At 39.8% G+C, this 22,874-nt stretch overlaps 2 protein-coding genes across 2 annotated transcripts in view; both read left to right on the forward strand.

Moving 5' to 3' along the window:
* Window positions 1-2,335, forward strand: part of LOC117499425 (ankyrin-3-like) — a 96,942-nt gene extending 94,607 nt beyond the window's left edge. The window contains exon 49 of the mRNA XM_034151797.1: window positions 298-2,335. The gene's annotated coding sequence lies outside the window, so the exon portion shown is untranslated. The remainder of the gene's footprint in view (window positions 1-297) is intronic.
* A 1,222-nt stretch (window positions 2,336-3,557) lies between these two features.
* LOC117499749 (coiled-coil domain-containing protein 6-like) lies at window positions 3,558-21,490 on the forward strand. Its single transcript, XM_034152354.1, is given in 10 exon segments — window positions 3,558-3,865; window positions 4,930-5,079; window positions 6,905-7,033; window positions 7,603-7,706; window positions 8,427-8,587; window positions 10,231-10,387; window positions 12,349-12,449; window positions 13,874-13,995; window positions 19,558-19,608; window positions 19,610-21,490. Coding segments are annotated over 10 exon segments (1,374 nt in total). The 5' UTR covers window positions 3,558-3,610; the 3' UTR covers window positions 19,754-21,490.
* The last annotated feature ends 1,384 nt before the right edge of the window (window positions 21,491-22,874 follow it).

Raw genomic sequence — 22,874 nt, forward strand, 5'->3', positions numbered from 1 at the left:
TTGTGTTTTAAATAAAACTAATGACTTTACTTAAGAAGAGGCTTTAAATATACACTGTTTGTCATTTGTTATCTGTTATGTTTGTATATTTGTATATTTTTTTAATTGTGCAAACCATAAAAAAAAGATACATATACAAGAAATGGATAAATGTCTCTAAGTCAGACTGTTAAAACAAGTGAAGACATAACACATATGGCATTCAGTGTTATTCCTGTAAAAACAATTGTATTGTAATCTATACATTTATATCTTGAATTATGCTTCAATATGTAATGTACTTTTTGTGTCTTCCAGGTGTGCAGGAACTAAGTTAGGTGTTTCCTGGAAATACGTTTTCCGAGGGCTCGAGGCTCCGGTGTGAGGACTTCAGGGTCCAGTCTGCAACTTTCTGCTTCAAACAAACGGTTTTCACGCAAGAGGAGTCGACCCTTCTGACTTAGCATTAGCATGACAAACTCACTACCTGTCAACGAAAGCACCGGGAGGTTCTCACTCTTAGCTGTGGTGGACCCGTGGACAATGATTCTGCTTCCTGTTTTGTGTGAAACAATATGTGCCATTGGTCCACTGTTGTTGTGCGAGCTTTTTTAGAGGAGCATCGTTTGTTGTGAAAACGATAAAAGACTCCCATTACTGACAACCACACAGGTGACACTGTGACCAAAGATGGCACAAGAGCTCAGTCCACACGGTGGGTGGAAAGAATGAAGTAGACACAATAACACACAAAAAAAATCCAATGGGACAATTCTGATCCAACTTCAACACTCGCCTTATAGTTTTTTCTTGAACCCATTGTTGTCAGGATGTAAATTGTTTGGGGATTTTTTTTCTTCCTTTTTAAAACTTAAACTAACACAAGAGCTTTTTTCTGTATATAAAATTACAATGTGTAAAATTCTTTAAAAAAGGGTAAGCTACTGGTTGAGGACACACGGAGGAGAGTAACCTTTTCAAGTGCTTTCAAACTTTATTGAAACAGTTCCACTTTTAAAGATTTGAGTGTAACTTCACAGGTTCTTGTATAATTACTTATTAGAGCAGGTATAATGTTTGTACATGAAAAAAAACTGGTTTGATTTTAACTGAGGACATTTCCAGAAAATCGAATTTCAGTAATTCCCAAAGTGGGAATGGATCTAATCCAACAAAAAGCCTTTCAGAGTACTCATATTTTCATGCATGCTGTTCACATTATTTTAAGTACAATTTTTACAAGTTTGCAAACACTGTATTCAAATTACAAATAAAACCCTTTATCTGTGTTCACATATAGCCCTAACATGTCACCAATTTTATATTTTAAATTGAAAAAGGATACCATTTAAACATTTATCACGTCGGGATGAGGATGAAAAAAGTTCTATAGCTTATTGAGGGTGTGATGTCTTGTCTGTCTATGTGAAACGGAGGGCAGCTTCTGCTACGAGAACGAAATAATCTGAATGTAAATGCTGGTAGGCTGGCTCGCTGTAAAATTATAACTGTATTGTGCGTAATGGCTATAAGGTGTAGGAGTCTCTGTACACTGTTAGACTGTTTGTAATCATTTTAGCAGTGTGTCAATTTGGTTTTCTTATGACTGCTGTGGTATTAAAGGAAAACTGGGGCATTTCATTTTTGGATTTCTTTTGTTGAAGTATTTCCTTATTTAAAACCTACTCACATTAAGGTCACATAAAGACATTATTTGATTGTAGCTCTTAATAGCATATTGTATGACAAAAACACTGGATGGTCAAAAACAGTTATTTAAGCATTAAATAAATTGTGTTAAACTCTGAAACTGTGTGATCTTTTTAGGCTTGAGAGTCTGTATATGCAGTGTCGAATAGAAATGTTTTCACTAGCTCATCAGATTTTATTTTACTTTACATAAGGAATTACCTTTGTATTGGTTTTCATTAGATGCCCATGTAGTTCAAGTGTGGTGTTCTACTGGTGCGGTGGCTCAGTATGCCGATGTCTATGCTGTGGACAAGGAAACTATGTAACTTTTTTCTGGGAGGGGCGGGGGTTGTAAAGGAAGTCAGTTAAAGCGCTGAACCACATCCCCTTATACTATGTCAATCAGGGGGTAGAGGATCCTTTGATATGGCTGAACTGTCAATTTTGTTTGATATGTGTTTTCACCTGAGCAGATTTTTTGATGTACAATTCTTACTAACAGAGTGAAGCCATTGAAATGTAACTATTCTAGCACTTTGGTTATTCAAGGTCTTTTAGAGACTATAGCAGCAATGATGCCACCACAAATGTTTCAGACGTCTTTAAAAAAATCAACCTAAAAAATTCAAAAAAAATAAAAATGCATTGATTTCGCAATACAATTGTTTCTGTTCTTGTCTTGTGTACTTTTTCATTATATAATGCAAGTGATTAATGATGTGAGAGACTCTGCCCTTCAACCACAGTCATGTGACTTGAGCAAAAATCGCCAGGGCTGCTTGTCTCTACTGCCTTGTGCGACCAGGAAACAAACGTTCCCTATGAGGATATTGCTCATTTATGGTGAATATGTAACTTATGGAATGCATTTATATAGCCCAAGGACACTTTGACGTGTGGACAGGAGGAATAAGGGATGCAATCGCTAACTCTGGACAATAATGACAATTATAAATATTTTCAAAGCAGTCCCATCAATATCTCGTACTGTATGTATGCCTTTTTTAACAGTGTATATACCCCTTTAAGTGCACATTGTATGCAGATAATAACACAGTTGTTGCTATAGTAATTACTTGTAAAATGTTAATAGCCTACTGGTGTTATTGTCCAATTACAGAATCCGGAGATTCAAAGGCTTTATTGTCATATGCACAGTAGTGTAGTTATGGCAATGAAAAATCTTAAGTTCCAGGCTCCTCCAACAATGCAACATAAATATATATAATAAGACATAAAACAGATTTAATAATAACAGTGCTAGAAGAAAGGCTAGAAAGTGTGCAAGACTATACTGCAGGACCAATTACTTAACTATTAGGTTAAGTCAAGCATGCGACAATAAACCAATTATAACCAGAGTTGGGAAGTAACTAAAAACATTTACTTCAGTACTATACAATTCAATTTTGAGATACTTGTACTTTACTTGAGCATTTAAATGTTATGCTACGTACTTCTACTCCACCAAAATTCACAGGTAAAAAAAAAGGACTTTAGTTATACCTGGGGGTAAATTCACAAGCTACCCAGCAGCATACAGAGTTATTAAAATTAGCTGCACCAGCTTTGATAAACACATTATTGCATCAATATGGAATGGATAGAAAATGCATAATAAGTACTTTCCCTTTTGGTACTTCTAGTATATTTTGATGCTTATACTTTTGTACTTTTACTTGAGTAACATTTTGAATGCAGGACTTTTACTTTTAACAGAGTATTCCTACACTCTGGTACTAGTACAATATCTGAGTACTTCTCCCACATCTGGATAAAACAGTATGTATAGGGTTCAGGTGAATGTGTCACTGATGCATCATGCGGTACTGGAGACTTCCTGCTGGTGGCGCTATGCCCACAGGAGTGAGCAAGGTCACACGGTGTACCATTCTGCTGTCTGCTGCTCGACGCTGCAGCTGCTCTCTGTCGCACAGCCATGGCCGACAGCGCAAGCGAGAGCGACACCGACGGAGCGGGGAGCAGCTCGGCCACCCCGATGTCCTCCTCCGCCTCCAATTCGGGGAAACCGAGCATAGTCATTTCACAGTTTCGTCTGGAGGAGCTAACGAACCGCCTGGCCTCCTTACAACAGGAGAATAAAGTTCTTAAAATTGAGCTGGAGACGTTCAAACTCAAGTGCAAAGCCCTGCAGGAGGAGAATCGGGACCTCCGCAAAGCTAGCGTCACTATTGTGAGTAACGTTAGCTAGCAACATAGCTTAGCTAGCTGGAGGCTATCCACTTATTCTGTTGCATTTGTCAGTGAGTTGGCTATGGTTAGTGCTGTTCGTTTATCGCTAAATAGTCACACATGTGTTGTGTTACATGGACATGTTATCTGCATTTGATCATAAAACACGCTGTTGTTGTGCTAGCTCTGCTAACGTTAGCTAGTTGGGTATGATGCTAATTTAGCCAACGGGCTAACGTGTGCTAGATGCTTGGGCAGCTACTTTGCTTTGTTTTGTTTTGCACATCCTGGTAGGCTCAACGGGCACCTTAAAATGCGGTAAACAATAGGGTAGGCTCCTCACAAGTTACCCGACTGATGTTAGCTAACGTTATCTGGTCAGCTGTAACTCACTGCTAGACATTGCCACCACGTTATGCCCAGCCAGGATACGCTAACCTGGTGAAACTAAATAGCCCAACAGCAGCAGTGGCATGGACTGATGCGTCATGTCTTCAAGCTCGGTTAATCAGCTTCATAAAAATGTGTAACCGATCTGTGGGATAGATGGGAAGTATGTAGGCCAAACTTAGCGAGCTAGTTGGATGCCAGGCTCATATGATGGCCAGTCAGCCTCAGAGACAGCACCCTGTCCAGCCTCTGTAAATGTGTGAGGCTTTCAATTGTCTTTGTCATTGTTGTTGAACAACTGACACATTCTACCGGCTTGCAAAAAACAGAGTTTAGCTTTGAGGTGGAGAATATGAGAGTGGTGCTAACAAGGACAGGCTTATCATCACACTGTAATGCTAGCTGTTGTAACTGCCCAACACATTTCCTTAGTGCATCCATCTTTCACTCAGTCATTCACCCATTACTGCAATACCACTTGAGTCATTAGGGGGAATTCTGCTTCCTCTTTGGCTTGCACACTTCACTGCAGCAGCTTTGGGTTGATTGGTTTGTGTGTATTGCAGGTTGTTGGTCGATTTAATCAAAAATCAAATGTGAAAATCAAACAGTGTGATGTGCAAGATCTAAAATGCTATTTTGCTAATTTTTGTCTCATTTGTTTCTGTCCTGCAGCAAGCAAGAGCAGAGCAGGAGGAAGAATTTATCAGCAACACCTTGTTCAAGAAGATCCAGGCCCTCCAGAAGGAGAAGGAGACCTTGGCCGTCAACTATGAAAAGGAGGAGGAATTTCTTACCAACGAACTGTCAAGGAAACTCATGAATGTGAGTAATGGGAGCAGGACAGGATAAGAACAGTTTTAATACGCTTGATGTATTGCTTCATACCAGGCACCATTGAGAGTATTCTATCATCAGTTTATCCTTTCACCCTTCATGAAAATATCACTGTGATACAGAGAGACATTTTCTAAATGTTCATTATGCAAAGTGTTTGCCTGCAGGATGGTCAAGTGGGTTAAGCTTGCTAGTTCGGTCTCTGTGTGCACACACAACTCCATGTATTTTGCATTATCATCATCTTGCCTGTAACGGCTCAACATGACTTCACTGCGGCTGCTAGCTACTCTAAAGGACTCTCAAATTACTCACCTCCTGTCTGTCAGATGTCTGGTTCAGTCTGTTTTCCACATCTTATTTTCCCAAATGCAGAGTGCACAGCATGAACACTCATGTTTTCACACCTTTTAATGGCTAGCTGTAGGCTGACTAATGGTTTGTTGATGTGTAAAGAATTGAGTCTTGAATGGGCACACAGATGCCTCAGCAGCCCTGCTTAGGGTCATACAGATGGACATGTTTTGGATGTTGTTGTCTTGCCTCCTTACTTAACATAAAACAGACATGTAGAGTTGGTGCTGACAAATTGGCCGTTAGTGTGTGTATATACCTGTATATTCAGTACACATCTATGTGTATGTCTGTGAAGGTAGAGGGCAAATGTAGTCATTTGTTTCACATGGTTTTGTGTAAATGGTCCTGTGCAGAAGCACTTTTGTAAACAACTTGGTGTGACCTTTTTTTTTCTGAGCCATTGCTTTTGATGGTGGATTTGTTTTGCTTTTAGTCATCTAATGATGCCAATAGACCTCAGCAGGTATTTGAATAAGTGCAAACTTTTTATCCTACTTTATGACCCATACGCTGTCACTTTAGTTTACAATGTAAATATAGGTTTGTCTTTTTATAGTGGAAGCTGATACAATAAAATATGCCATAATAAAGGGGAAACCGTCACAGTGGTACACTGCTACTGTTGTGGTGTTGCTTACAAACAGCCTCTGGATGAAGGACAGATGGCCCAAGTGAGATAAAATATCTCTGCAAGGTGTCCTCTCCATAGGCTGAAGAAGAACTGATATACTTGACAATAATTGCCACTCAACACACAGTACAGTAGGGTGGAGGCCTTATAAACAGTCACTGGCAGTTGTACTAGCTGAAAGGAGGCACGTTATTAAAACAATTCCTATAATTGTTGGTATGTCAATTGGAAGCAAAATGGCTGCACTGGGTGTGGCAAAACTTGGTGGTTTGCAGGGTACTGCGGGGCACTCGACAGTAAGATTGCATTCATTATAAGTTTATACAAACTGCCTTATTTTCAGGGGTTCTATTTGTTTCTGTATGCAGCATAATGGAAATGTTTTTTCCCCTTTCCAGTCTTTTCCTATGAATGAATTGACATCCCTTTCCCTGTAATGAGTAATCGCTTATATAATTCATCACACAGCCATCCCGTTTTGAATCAGTGCTGAGCCGCACCCTTTCTTTGTATTGGTGGGCTGCCAAAGGTGGTGGCTTTTGTTGCCAAATCATTATTTCACGCTATTTACCCTCATGGAAAGTTTAACCATGAATCTGGTAGAATTGTTACATTGGCAATCTGTTTTGTTATACTCTCAATGTGTAAGCTCAATGTGAAGATATGACACCACTGTGTTTGTTCGCTGTGGTCATGCATAGTTTTTATGTGACTCACCGTGAGTCTCTTCTTGTGCTCTCTCCCCTCTCCCTTCTTTCTCATCTCTCTGGTTTCATCCCTCTCCTCCTCCATTCCTCTGTCCATCCTCTCTTTTTCCTATCACAGCTCCAGCATGAGAAAGCAGAGTTGGAGCAGCACTTGGAGCAGGAGCAGGAGTTCCAGGTTAACAAGCTCATGAAAAAGATCAAAAAGATGGAGAATGAAACTATCTCAAAGCAGCTAACCCTGGAACAGGTATGCAAGAGGATTTCAGCATCCAGTGTGGGAAAACATAACCCTGAATGTGTGTGGCCAGTTGTTGTGAGATGCCAGGAATTCACAATCACCAACCCCTCCCACTTATCTAGAAAGAACACTGTGGTCTGTGGATGAGACAAACATATTCCGAGCATGTTTCCATGCTCAGATGATGGATGTTCTGTAGATTTTGATGCAAGCATTTATTGTTGCTGCTCATTCATTAGTGTATATATGCCGAATGATGCTTGTGTAATCACAATGTGCATTTTGCCCAAAAAGAGGTGTACTTGAATGTGACTTAACTCCACCACAAAAAAAACACTGATTAACAGCTTGTTTTACCTTTAGGACCACTTTATATCAGCAATTAGGAAATCATTATAGGCTACTCTGCATCACTGCGGCTCCATCACAAGCTGTGCAAGATGTAGCGCTGTGAAAGATAAGCTTATCTGTACAGAGACCTTGCAGTGGTCTATTTGTGTGCAGTCCTGTGAATTCTTCTCAACGTCAAGGTCTTTCTATCTCTGAACGTCACTCTCCTCTCTCTTTCTATCCTCTAGCTGAGGCGGGAGAAGATCGACCTTGAGAACACATTAGAGCAGGAACAAGAAGCCCTGGTAAACAGACTGTGGAAACGCATGGACAAGCTGGAGGCTGAGAAAAGGTTAACCATTTAAGAATCTTGCGGTTCTGGATTTTAAAGCAACATCTTCTGGTTTCATCAGTGTATCATCTGTTGATGAACTCATCTAGACATTGCCAAATAGTTTCAGCACTAGTTATAACTATTGAACCTGATGGGCTGGCTGGGGTGTATATTTGTAAAATACCTACATCAGTCGTAACTTTTCTTTTATTAGGGCTTTAATACGTCTAACATGTAGGAAACGTGAATATTGCCGGTTTGTCCGTTTTTATTTAATGGTAAATCAAACCCAAAATTATGCTTTTGTGTAGATATACATAATATGTCTTGACCCATTTCTGACTGACATACACACACACACATTCACAGGCAATCCCTGCACGTCAGCAGAAACAAGTGACAATGGAAATGTACTAATGTTTGATTTACTGTAGCTTTGGGTTATTTGTACTTTTCAGGGTAAAGTTTGTAAAAGAGTGAATTAAGAAAGCTGGAGAATTACCTCCTGAAGGGCCTCTTTATTTATGTAATGTGTTAGTCAATTCAAATCAGAACCGTTAAATGCATCAAATGAGGAAGTGGTTCAAATAGTCTTGTATTTATCAGTTTCTATCCAGTCTTGTGCAAACGCTAGGGGATTTCAATAGGTTTTATTTTTAAAAAGCTTGTCATCATGCCCATGATTTCTGTTCACGAATCACAACAACGTATGTTTTTTTTTTTGGTTTTCTAAACTAGAATCCTTCAGGAGAAGTTGGACCAGCCCGTCTCTGCTCCTCCCTCCCCAAGAGACGTTTCCATGGAAATAGACTCACCAGAGAACATGATGCGGCATATCCGTTTCCTGAAGAATGAGGTGGAGAGGCTTAAGAAAAGCCTGCGCACCACCGAGCTGCAGCGTAAGTGGCCCCTCAACTTGTCACATGATCCAAAGCAGTGCACGCTCTGAAGGGGCAGATGTCCTCAAGTGTTGTTTAAGGGCGTGATTGGTTAAACTGATCCTCTGATAAACTATGAGGGGCCCATTCACCCTACACCATCGCAGGGGTTGTTTCCATAGACCAGAAAGAACAGGATACTCTGGCCTTATCTGAGGCGGTTTACATCCTAGTTACCTCCTTTATCATTCACTGGTCACATTACACATGGTGATACTTGGGGGTATATGAAGAAGTGGGACAGCAGAGCAAGCCTCCATTGAGACTTTCCAAAAATATCTACCTTTTTTAAATGCTTAAAAAACTATACATCATAAATCTACACATACTTAAACTTGATGTTGTGTTTTTGTATCTGACAATGTTGCCAGCTAGTAAAATATGAAATGAGAAGAGACCCAAAACCTGCAACACTTAGTTGTTTTGTTAATGAATGCACTGGGAAGAAAGAGTTGTTTAAAACAAGTGCAGATAAGATACTTCAACGATATGGACTATCAAATATTCTCTATGATTTGTTGCCTATTTTATATAGGGTTTAAGACTGAAAGGTAGAATTTCATACCGTTCTCAACGGGAACTTTACAAGGAAGATTCAGGATATGTGGTTCTTTAAGTTGATCAAATAGAATTGAGTGAAATAACTGAAATGCAAAACGTCTGAATACATCCACTTACAACTCCTGCCTCCTGGATACATCCTGATGGGGTTTATGTTTTTAGGGAGCATACGTGACCTCTATTGAACCAGCTAGACTCAGAAACAGTATCTAGTGATTTAAGCAAGAAAGAATCAGCACAGCTTTCCAATTTCGTAATTTGTTGCTTGTAACATTGCATTGAAATTATATCGTAGATATTTTGTTACCAATATGCTTCCATTTTTACTTTTGGATCACCTTCTATTTTCCTAACCTTGTAAAAATGTAATACTGGGATATGTTTAACTTAGTCTCTGACGTCTGTAACAAAGTGTACTTGAACACGCAATAACTCCACACTATTTCTTCTCAGTATCGCTCTACATGAACATGTCTCTTCATCTCAAACCGTCCCATGTGCTTTAATATACTCCGTCCATTATTCTAAGTTAGTCATGGTTATTGCATTATCAACTGAGTTTGCACATTGAGATGGTTTACTGGTTCTACTAAAGCACATAGGGCGAAGACAAAAGTCCCTCGCAGTTCAACAGCACAGCAGCAATCACTATGTTGATGGTTATAATAACACTTGTTTGTTGACAGTCAGACGTGTTAAGCTCTATATCTTATACTTAAATGCTTAATTTATGTATATAAATCTCAACGCATGCTGGGAGTCTCTCAATTATTCAATCCTTTGTTGCTGCCACTAGAGGGAGATGTGAGTCCACCCTTCAAAAGATGCTTGAGGAGATATGACATAGCTTACTTTATAAGCCAATGTGTTTGTATGTTGGGGTTTGTGTTACATGTGAACAGTTTTTAGATTAAGGTCTTGATTGAGTGCAACCACTTTGACATTTCACAAATTAATCCAGTTTTTGTTAATGTTAAAATATAGTGGGCAGGATGTGACCTTGACAATATCGTAACTTTTATTTTCTGCGTTTCCCCCCACAGACACAGAGAAGCGTGCCCAGTACATCGAGGAGGAGCGACACATGAGGGAGGAGAACATCCGGCTGCAGAGAAAGCTTCAGAGAGAAATGGAGCGCCGGGAGGCTCTGTGCAGACAACTGTCGGAGAGCGAATCCAGTCTGGAGATGGACGATGAGAGGTACTCGGTCGGACACACAATTAGTCATTTAGTCAAAAAGGTCCAAATATTTTAATGTCACATGTGTTAGAAATTCAAGTGAGGTGGTGGAGGGATTCTTTTTTAGTAAATGCCATGGCTTGTATACTGAAGAGTCATTTGGGCACCTGTTGCTGATTTGATGAAAGACGTTTTAACCTGTGAGGGTGGAAAGATGTAGGATCAATAGAGGGAGAGATGCAAAAGATACCTCTTTTAATAGTATTCTTCGTTTGTGTCGTAGTTTGTTTTTGATAAGCAAGGTAACAACGCGATGTCAGTTAAGCTGAGAAACTAAATGTTTTGAATGTTTTGTGCTGCCATGCTGTTTTGATTCAGGTGCTAGCTGCCACGATTGCTTTAGAAATGAGTGTCGATACTAGGGGTGCAACAACTAATCGACTTAATCGATTAAAATCGATGACCAAATTAGTTGCCAACTAATTCAGTCGTCGATTCGTTGGTGACGTCATCACGTGTGTTTTACGCGCCATTAAGCTCCCACGTTATCGGTCTTTTTATCGGTACTGGAGACATTTAAAAAATATGTCATATGTATTATTGCTACATAAACATTATATCGCAGTCTTAGTGTCGCCAACTCGTTTCTAATATGCAAAAAGACAAAAAAATGCGTCAATTATGTATTTTTGATCTTTCCCCCGTCTGTGCGAGGGGGCGGGGCAGCTTACACACACGCGGCTGCTACATGCATGCAACACACAGCGGGGATGGCGGAGAGAGGCGCTCCAAGGTGTGGTTAAATGTTACCCGTCTTGAGGTGGACAATGCTCGATGCCAATAGTGCCATAAGAGTTTAGCATGTAAGGGCGGTAACACGAGCAATTTGTCTAAACATTTAGCAGAAGTGCACCACATCCAGACGGAGAAATGCACCGGGTTCGCCTGTCTTTCTAGTAGCTCTGTAGCCCCATCCACGAGTAACTTTTCCACGTCAGCAACACACGGAGTTGACAAAATTATACAAACATGGGTTAATGATTAGAGGTAACGGAGTTATTTATTTTGTTAAAGTTTCAGCTATTCTGTTTACAATTCTGTTATCACATTATTTATACGATTTGTTAAAACATTGTTGTTTCTTTTGATGTGAAATATTATTGATTTAATTTAAATAAAAAGCAATGTTAATTTTGTTCACAATTTGTTTAGTTAATTTAATAATATATGTATTTTTGAATCAAGTATTCATCGTCATTGTTAGTTTCCACATGCCTTAAACAACCTCAAGCTAAATCTAAAAGTTGATGGCTAAATAAGAGCGTTTGAGAAATTGTTCAAGGCATAATAGTCCGAATAGTCGATTAATCGATAGATTAATCGATTATCAAATTAGTAGTTTGTTGCAGCCCTAGTCGATACGGGAAGGCATCAAAATAATCAGCAGTAGTTGAGTTTTATTTTGCCAGGTCTTTGTTAGCTTGATGTAATTGAAAAGGAGCCGAACTATCATGACAATTTAAGACAAAGTCTGCATTCATTCTTTGAGCTAACAGAGCACATTTGGACTCTTATGTTTGATCGCTTTTCCTACTGGCAGTCATTACACTCAAAGCTCAGGCACCCAGATGGTTCTCTGGTTCGTTGTGAAAACAGGACAGGACTGTGAGTTGGCTATGATGGCTCTAAGGCATGACATGCCGTCACAGGAACACCCAAACAATGCTCCTACCTTGGTATGAGATACTGTTACAAGTTTCAGTACTGTAAACATTGCATCATTATCTTTTTATAGCAGCCGTTACACTGAGTTTATTGCTTGTTCTCTTTTTAATTATGTCTAATAAGCTTTTATGATCCTTATCGTTCTTTCAGTAGCCATAAAGAACCTTTTCTACTTTCCATTTTAATCATTGAAAGTTGTATTAATTGCAATCAGAAAATCAGAATTTTCATTGAATGACCTCATCTCCTCCTCTCAGGTACTTCAATGAGATGTCTGCACAGGGCTTGCGAGCGAGGACCGTGTCCAGCCCCATCCCCTACACTCCCTCCCCCAGCTCCAGCAGACCCATATCTCCTGGTAGGTCGTTTTAAGATGGCCACCTGAGGATATAAAGCTGTCGACAAGTAATTTATCGTCAAAGAGACTTGACAACACATCTATAAAAAGGACCTTTAATATCGGTCAATACATTTGTTTCCAGAAAACAAACTTTGACATTGTACCAAAGCGTATTATTGAAATCCGTCATATCTAGTGTCGAATCTCATACAAACATTCATTGATAAGATGGAAATCTTTTAAAGGTCAACTCGACCATGAATACATTCCCAGACTGGATAACAGTGAAGTAAAAGGGCTTTGCCATTAGTGTCTTTCCCTCTTCATTAATACATCTGGCTGCATCTGTTGCCCACTGTTTCTTCAGGAATCAGGAGAATCATAAAATGTCATCATGCCTGCTTGCCAAATGCCTTTATCTGATTTTAAGGTTCTCAATACAGAATGATCTCGGAGCTAAAGAGCTCACAATGGTACAAACAACGTCTAACAGTTTTAACCTTAAGGGTAACCAGAGGGTGGGTGCTACACTTAAATAACAACGCAGTGGTTCGGAAAGAGTTTATCAACCGTAACGGCCATATGAGCACAGTGAGGAGGGGCAGCCATTACCTGACTGAACACACACACTCGCATGCATTAACATGCTTGCACGGGAGGCTCGGTTACACAAACAAAGCAAAGAGAAGCACAGGTGTCAACACACAAAGAGGCTCAGGTAGACATTACTCCATTATGTCTTAAAATGGCAAATCATTGTTTGCTGCTATCTCACTCCTCAAATATGAAATCAAGAACTTTTAAGATTTATAAAAGACAGTGCTGTTACATTTTTAGCGCAAAACCAAACAACCAATTCAAAGCTTGAAGTGAATTGGGCTCCTGGTGTTGTTATCATCAAAGTGAACGAGTTGTTGAAGCTGGCAAATAATGGCATCATATATAATATAGTTCAATATATTGAATGACTGAGCATGTTGCTAGAAGGAGGAAAATGACTGTCAAAATAAACAACGCAGAAAACATAATGAAGAAATGGCACGTCAAAATGTATATATTTGGCATTCATGATGAAACGAAACTCCAATCTGCCATACTGCACTGGCATTCAGGCAAATCCCTAGAGGTGTTGTGTCCTAACACAAGGACACAAAACATAGGGAGTTATTCCGTGTCTGCTCAATTGTGTTGGTGTGATTCAGCAGGATATCAGATTACAGCCTAAATGTTTGCACAGTGATAAAACGGATTACAGGTGGCTGAGCACTGCTGTTTCACCCTTCTGTCTGCCAGCTATAAAACGCATGGTTCCTGATGTCAGCTGTTGAATAAAGAATTAGCTGCAGTTCATTATAAACAACCAGAGTTTATAGTTAAATATACTGACGTGGAACACTATGTGCTAGTTTCTCTTCATGTGTGTCTCCCTGTCTCTCTCACAGGTCTGTCATATGGCAGCCACACAGTGGGCTTCACTCCTCCGGCCACACTGTCCCGAGCCGCCATCTCCCACTACAACACCCCCGCCCTGCTCGTCCACGGGAGCTCCTCTCACGCCGTAGCGGTAAGTCACACCAACACACACACACCTCCCAAACCCAGGACCTCACAGGCGTTTATTTTTAATACTTTACTGACTTGATAACCTGTCTTGAGTACGAAGGTAAAGCCAAATCGTTTGGAAAGTAAGTAATAAAATGCCAAATGAATTTAATCATAAGAAGATCCATTCTAGTTATCCAATTGGGGACGTTAAGAAGCGACATGTAGGCTTTTTGAAAGTGTCGGTGTGATCTTAGCAATACATTTACTGAGTGAGATGTTTGGTTGTTATTATCGGCAAAATTACCTCAGACTTGGCAAAACATTTTTGATGTTTAAAGGTAGGGTAGGTAAGTTTGAGAAACCGGCTCGAGATACACTTTTTGTTATATTCCATGGAATGCTCTTAACATCCCGATAGCAATGAATATCTTAAGTGCTTTGACAAAAAATCCATAAAAAAATGTCATCTGTGGAAGCCGTAGTACTGTAAAAAGCACGACCAATCATTTTAGCCGGCCTGGCTAAAATAACTGGATGGCCTACCTGCCTGTCAGCCTTCCATCTGTGCACAAACTTATCTCGTGCCCTCATTGGTCATGTGCGCGTTCGTGTGTGTTGGAGGAGGGGCTCTATAAGGAAGTGGCAGATTTTCTCCGGTTGTGTATTTTCAAATTCTAGCGATCTCGAGCCGGTTTCTCAAACTTACCTACCCTACCATTAACAATAAACGATAATAAATAAATGAAATAATTATTCCACGGCACATTGCTTATTCTCTTGGTGAATTTGCGGCCCTGCCTATGAGGCCAGTTTTGTTGCTAATACCTATTTCTGTTCTTCAGTGAATATTTGGAATTAAATGATGACTAAGGTTAACTGCTTTCTTATAGCTGTTATATAAACGTGTTTACATCCACTTCTGATAAACCTCATAATACTCCCTTTTCTATGTATTTAAATAAACTTCAGAACAGGGTTAACAGTCCTACATTGTTCACCTTTTATGTGTGCGTGTGAACATTTGCTGATCTGAAACTGTCACAGAGATGTTGTTGCATCGTATATAATTACATTTATGCTATGCTCAATAAATGTTCCAAGGTACAGTCGACTGTACTTTTATCTTTTCAACAGAGCAATATCTTAATCAAATTACCTTTTATGAGTCATATGCTGTATTTCTTCAGTAACTTATCTTGTTTTGAATAAGATCTAATACATTGTCCGTTTGCATTTATCCTAGCCAAACGATGACTATTTACGTCAATTTGGGTCATATCCTTAAAGTGTGTGTTGTTGTTATCTAATACTTTAATGTTTCTTAGTTATTCTTAGTATTTCTTTTTGTATTGCTGTTCATTCTAATGGGATTATAAAATATTCTTATTAAGATTCATTTTGTTAAAGGATGCTTTGACCTTGTGGTTGTGGCGAAAAATGATTTATAAAGAAGAGCTGCCATGATTATGGGTTTAGTATTTAGTTGAGAGGGGACTTTTGAAGATAAGAATAGGTGCACTCATCCAATAATTAATGCAATACAGTTATAATATAATACAAAGTCACATTTGCAGAACTAAAACGGAAGACATACTGTGTTTGCAAGTTGTCTGGGTCAGCCACATCTAGAATTGTGGTCAATTCGGTGGACGCTCAGGACTTTAACTTGCATGCAATTTGTGTCTTTACAAAAAGCCTCCTCAAATGCACTTCAGCCCACTGGTTAGGTAGCAGTAGGGACAATACCAAAAAACACCATGCTGAGCATACACAACTTTCACAAGCATCCATGTATCAGCTGTGTGGGATGTTTTTGTGCTTGGTTCCCATGCTTAACACGTTGTTTTGGAGAAATAACATTTCTAGGAACAGGCTGTAGTGATGTTAGTCAGAGAGAGGGCTTCATTTCATTTCAAACCTTTATTTATCCAGGTGAATCCCTTGAGATCATTGATCTCTTTTTCAAGGGAGACCTGCTCACTGTTAGTCTTAAGCAAGAATTGAAAACAAGAGTGTAAGAACTCCTCTTTGGCGTGGCTCAACATGTCCTCAAGCTGACCGTCTGTTCTGTAAGTGCTGTTTGGGTCACTGTGACCGCTGTCTACTTGCGTTCCTATAGTCTTGGAGTCTTTTTGTTTAACAAATAACTTTGTTTAAAATATAGTTTAGCATACCATCGCATATGGCAGGGCTATTCAATTGGCGGCCCGCGGGCCAAATCCGGTAGGTGGGCTCGGGTTTCGAACCCACCTACTAGCTACTGTAGTGACAACTCCTGTCATTTATTGCATCTCTGCGTGAATGATTAGATAATTTCACCTAAATTAAATCAAATGAAATGATGTTGATGGTTAAATTAGCTTCACATGTAGGCCTACTGAGTTCTGAACTTGCCATTTAGATCTATAAAGGCCTTGGGGCTATGTTGTTTGATTGAATTAAACACAATATATGCACTCCACTATGCTGTTGTAGTATTTACTGTATCCGAAGCTCTTAATATGATTGCTCATATTTCAAGCCATCTTTTTCCCGGCCCCTTGCTTTGGATAATTTTTTTGTGTTTGTTTATTTATTTAAAGGAGAGGTGTCATGCTTTTCCGGTTATTACCCGTCCCCTTGTGTGTTATGAAGCTTTTTATGCATGTAAACGGTGTGCAGAGTCAAAACCCTCAAAGTACACCCTGTAGCGAGTAAAACTCTAACACAGAAAATACCTCCCCAAAACGCCTCGTTGGAGATACGTCATTGTCCATTTGATTCTTCCGGGTACGGCATGATGTCAACCCGTACCCGGAACGAAATGGACCAATCCGTGGAGCCGTTACGTTACGTCCGTGGAGCCGTTGCGTTACGTCCGTGGAGCCGTTACGTTAAGCCCCCGCTGATTGGTCCAAATTGACCAATCCACGGACTTCCTCACACACACATCTGTGTGCAGGGAGCAGGGAGCTCAGCTGATTTCTCCTCCCTGGCTGCAGGCTGATAACAGACAGTTGGGATCGCGGCGAAATTCTCTCTGCAGACCCATTCTCACAGCGTTTATCAACCTTTTTCTTACTCAATATCAAGCCACACTTATTGTTTTTACTTCGGCTGTGACTTTGTGTGTGCTCAGGATGAGTTTGGCTGTGTTTCGCTATGTATCCTAAACAAGGAAACAACACCTCCACGGAGCTCAGCGCGATTCACAACGTCCCGACCAATCAGAGCACACTGTGCTCACAGGGAGGGTGGGGGCTGGAGCTATTGGAGCTACAACGAGCCGTTAAAGGCAGAGAGTGAAATTCAGTGAATACACGTAGTTTACAGAGATGCTGTATGAGAAACCAATGTGAGTTTGGAAAAAAGCACAATATAAATCTATTTTAGTAGACCTCAACAATGGAATTATGATCAGTGGAAATGGCCATGACACCTCTCCTTTAAAGGACAGTGCACATTAATCCACATTGCTGTAAATGAGCCAGTATTAACCAGCAGGCTAATTTTCAACTGTTGTCCTTGGCAAGATGTTAAATAACCACAACAATACTAGAGAAATAAAAACATAATTAAAAAGAATACAACAGACAACAGCAGTACAACAATAAATAGCAGTACAACAATAAATAGGAACAGCAGTACAACAATAAATAGGAACAGACAAACATGCAAACAGATGAAATACTATCATATACTATGATACAGTTAAGTGTTCACATTTTTGTTTGCTTAAAAGCCAGTTCTTATGATTGTGGTTAAATGTATGATAGGAGGTGTTATTCCTTATCTGTATCGGTATTGTGTTCCAAAATGTTCATGCCCTCACAGAGAAACAGTGTTTACCAAAGGAACTGGACCTAAGAGGGACCACACAGTCCCCTCTTAGGGCAGACCTTGTGGTTCTGCTGTTTGCATTTTTCTGCCGTATAAAAGTGGTGGGTGTGCCTTGCCGTTTATAATCTTAAAAATGAGACATGCATCCGTGTGTTTTAAAAGATGTTCACAGCTGAGCAGGTTATGTTAGTCCAGGATTTTGCAATGGTGGTATAGCTTAGGTTTTCTGTCCAAAACTTTGAGAGCTTGTTTGTGAAGTGATAGGATAGGCCTTAATGTTGTGCTATTCACCTGGGTCCAGCTGGTCATACAGTATGTTAGGTGGGGAATGATCATGGCAGTCATATAGAGTTTTGCTACAGGTGTTGTCAAACAGTTCCTTATATATCTAAAGTTTGCTAGATTGTATTTAGTTATTTGCATTACCTTTCTCACTTGTTTTTTGAAGGATTTTCATCAACCGGCCCCCATTCCAAACTAATTGAATAGCCCTGGCATATGGTTTACATTCAAAACATGATGGTATATTTATGAACAGGCAGCTGTTTGATCAAGTCACTGATTTAATAATACTATGTTATGCTCTAATCCCTTTCTATGGAGCCTATCCAGCCCAGACTTCGACCTTTGTTCCCACTGGTCTGTGAAGTTTTGTTCCTCCATCTCATGTTTTCTGCCTCTCTGGTATTTTACATCCATCCATGTTCTCTTGGTGCATGTGGATGGTACAGACCACATCTCTCCCAACACCATCAGCCCACCCAGGACCTTAACAAGGGAATAATTCAATCGTGGAGAACTGAACCTCAGACAGATTTCTTTTTTCTCTGAACCCTTTTTTCTCTATCCATTCCTCTGTCTGGAATTACAGGACTAATAGCTCAGCTTTTTCCTCTTTCAGTAGTTTCTAATCCTGAAACACTGTTTAACTGCTGAAACGTTCTTTATTTCCTCTACTCAGTTATCCAACCCAATTATCTTGTTGATTGTATCCATTAGTTTTTTCCATCTTTGCCACACATGTTTTAAATGCTGTAGTTTCAAGATTTAAAAACGTTATGGAAATCTCCTCCAACAATACAACATAAATATATATAGGAGATAAAACAATAAAACACATTTAAAAGACAATGAAAATAGTGCAAGAAGAAACGGAGTAGAAATAAAATAGTGCAAGATTTTGTTGTAAGACCAATGTGCAGGTAATGCAGAAACAATGTAAACTATATACATGTCAAAAAAGATACAATAAGCTAAATGTTGCAGAGAATGTTGTCAGTGAGCAAGTTGATGCAGGAGTCTATTAGGGATGCCAGCGATTATTCGATTTTTCGAATATTCGTTACAGTCTCCATAATAGAAAATTATTTTTAACATTCGATTTTATTTATATATATTTTTATTATTATTTATGTTTTTCTTTTTTTTCCTGGCTTAGTTTCAACCAAAATATAGACTAATGCTAATAATAGTAATAGTATTAATAATTGTAAATGGCCATTGGTCACACCACCAGTTTGCGGCGAATAATCGATTAATATTCGCCAGGGCTGTCCGATTTTCGAATTTGATCATGGTCAGTTTCTGGCATCCCTAGAGTCTATATACATGTACATAGAAAAGGAAAAACTGAACCGAATTTCAAATGAAACGCTGTACAGTGAAATAGTATACTTTTTATTGTAGTAATGTTATAAATGTATTATACAAAATAAAGCACATTCATTTATGTATTCAAACATGTTCTCTCTCTCTCCATCAGAGGCCCTCTCCAAGAAGAAGCAACAGCCCCGACAAATTCAAACGTCCAACGCCCCCCCCCCTCCCCCAACACGCACTCGGGGGCCCAGCAGGCTCAGCCCCAGCTCCCCCCCCCGGCTCAGCCCATGGTCCAGTCCATGTCCTCCCCGGCAGCTATGTCGCAGCACGCAGCACAGCAGCCTCCCTCCCAGCCTTAATGCAACACACGGTTTCTTTCCACTGAATGCCACGACGCTACCGCAAAAGCAGCTTCCATCATTACCAGCTCTGGAAGTCAAGTTTCTTACTCTCTACCAACTCCATAAAAGAAGCCGCTTCAAAAGTTTTAGAGGGGAAACAAGATGGCGGCTCACGCTCGGTGAAGCTAGCCACCTGCCAAATCCACACGTGGCGTCACTTAACTACTCTTAAAAAGGAATGGATGGACTGAAAAATAATCGCTTCTGGGATTTGTAGGCCAATTATTTGTTCCACCTTATGTCTTGTACATGTTTTCTTTTTTTCATTTGCTTGGGACTTTAGCTGGTTGGAATTGATGTTGTGGCGCTTCTAAGATAGCACAAACAGCACATAAAGTACGTTTCATGGTTGTGTTTACCGATAGGTTGGATGTATGGAAAGAGAAATGGACGAACTGATAGATGGATGTGGTCGATTCTTTTCATGCCTATAATATGACACTTGATTGCAGTTATGTACTCCACTCCAGCTCACCCCCTCTGTCTCTGCAGCAGTGTCCTCACCCCGGCCCTGAGCTGAATGGCTTTAATTAGGTTTAAAGGTGACATAGAGGAATGCTTGGAGTTTCTCCGTTATTGGGCATTGATCAAACCAATGTTGTTTTAGTTTCTGAAAGCATTCAAGACTCTGCTGCTCTTCAGTTAAAAAAAGAAAAGAAAAACAGTAAAATGGACACTGGTACATCAACCACAGATAAATGTCTCCTTCAAAGGTGTTTAAAAATGTAGTCTGAGGTGTTACAACATAGTCATGTACTCAGTCTCTCTCTCTCTTTCTCTCTCTCTGGTGTATTTCTGAAAGCTTCTATCATCCTTGTGGATATTCCTCATCAGAAAAAGGAAAAAAACATAATGCTCTTTACACTAAATATACATACTGCTACGACATTCTAAATGAATGGTACTGTTGAACTAAATTTCTATGTATGATTAAAGCTCTTGAGATGATGACCTCTGTCTTGTTGTCAGTTGTTTTAATAGCATTGTGTGGGTTAAGATCCACATTTTTAGTCTCTTTATCCTGCCAAACCCCAACAGTAATTCAAAGGGAAAATGTTTGTGCCTTTTTAAATAAATCTGCACCATCAAAGCTCACCCAGGCATAATGGCAGAACTATGCGTTTCTCATATTACACAGACGCCTCCGGCTTCTCTACACTTCACCACTAAGATTGAATGTTTTATTATTATCATGACTCAGTTTACTGCTGGGGTTTTTGACAATGTACTGTCTGAATGATTTATACAGTTGTTGGTGTTTTGAATGTTCAGAAACCTGTTGTGCAAGAGTGCGGCCTCAGTAAAGCCACCATTGTTTTGTAAATGTCCTATCATTATGTATCAGTGACACAAACGAGCCAAATAAAATGTAAAAGTAGTCGTTACCTGAAGGCAATTCTCAATTCTCTTGCCCCACTCCCCCTTCAATGCTTTGGCCATATGAATTGCTACAATGTGTACGCACACATTTTCGCATATCATTAAGTTGTTTCTGCAAATGTTTTGATGAGCCACAAATTTCATATAGGACTTTATTTCTAAATGTTAAATGTGATATTTGGCTTTTTTCCTTTCTTTAAGCCAGGATCCCAAGAAGTTGCCTACTCTCTATTGTCAGTATGTGGAGAACGTGTTGCACCGCATACCCTTTTTTGTGACATGTTGTTGTGCCAATCATAAAAACAATACATTGGAGGCCCTCGTTTGCTTTTTTGGGGTCTTCCCTTCCCTGTGGTGCGTTTGTATAGGTTTTTGTGGATGTAAATGGTCTGCAAAGGCAAAAATTACGCCATAAAGAGTTTCTCTCCCACCTGCCTCAAACACCCTGCTCTGACTCTTTTGTTTACGTGACATCACTATTTTACTCTCGCGTTTCTATTGGCTAGCGGTCCGACACATTGTACGTGATTTGCCAAGGGCGCTCGACTTTTCCTACACATCTCTAAGCAGTTGACTGATCACAACAGAGCCGGCCAGCTAACCAATCAGAGCAGACTGGGCTCTCGTTTCAGACAGAGGGTGAAAAAAGGTGCTGCAGGCAGTATGAGAGAAATGAAGCACTTATTGAACATTAAAGCATGTAAATGTCAGAGTAGAGGCACACTATAAATATGAATCTGACAATAGCATTATGTCATCTTTAAGATTAAATAATGAATCACTGGGTATGCTTACAAAAACATGTTTCTGTGCCAGTATGTAACTTCCATTTCCTCGTTGGCGTGGTTCACACCGGTTCTAACCGGCTGATGAGTGTTTTCCATATATCAATCATTCCAGGATCATTTAACATGGTAAACGTTTGTAATGTGGGGGCAATAACCTGTGGTAAAGATGACAGCCTGGGCAACACATTAGGCGTCCATTAGGGCTCTGTAGGTAACTGTAGCTCATTCACAGGAAACCAAATATACACCCCATCATGACATGAGTATATCTTTGTCCAAAGACTTGCTGAGCGTTCCCTGTGATTTTCTCCCACGTCGCAGTGCTCTCTTGCTGCTGAAGTCAGCAACCTGAACTAATCCAAGCAGGAATCTGGGCTGGAGACTCAGGGTGGCCCTGCTGGGTGCTAAAGGGGCCTTTGACCCTTTGCAGCTTTATGGTGCTCAGCGGCCGTAACCAAGAGACATTTATCCAGACTGCAGGGTGGCTCTGTATGTTAACGCCTGCCAAGCCTCTCACCGAGAAGAACAGCAGGCTGCTGCTCCTCCCGTGTCAGAGAAAACACTTTAAAATAGCAAAATATCACATCAGCTTATGTAAAACTGTAGGACTGAAGGAATAATGTGAGCTCTGCAGCGATGTAGGCAATATATATATGTGTGTGTTGGCAATATGTTCTTACAAAAATTATGTTTCACATTTGCTCAATAAATTGTTATTGTGACATAAGATTTTGAAACATCAGATTTCACAAAGAGAAAAATGAAAACAAAGTATTATGATGAATACCAAACTGCTGGTACCAGTGATGCCATGTTTTTGTAATAGTTCATCCATATTAGAAAAAAGTGAATAAGTAATTACGTTGTTTTTGATCTTCTCGATGAGGCGCATGATATCACAAGGTTCATGT

Source organism: Trematomus bernacchii, unplaced genomic scaffold (genome assembly GCF_902827165.1).
Source record: "Trematomus bernacchii unplaced genomic scaffold, fTreBer1.1, whole genome shotgun sequence".
NCBI classification, from domain to species: domain Eukaryota; kingdom Metazoa; phylum Chordata; class Actinopteri; order Perciformes; family Nototheniidae; genus Trematomus; species Trematomus bernacchii.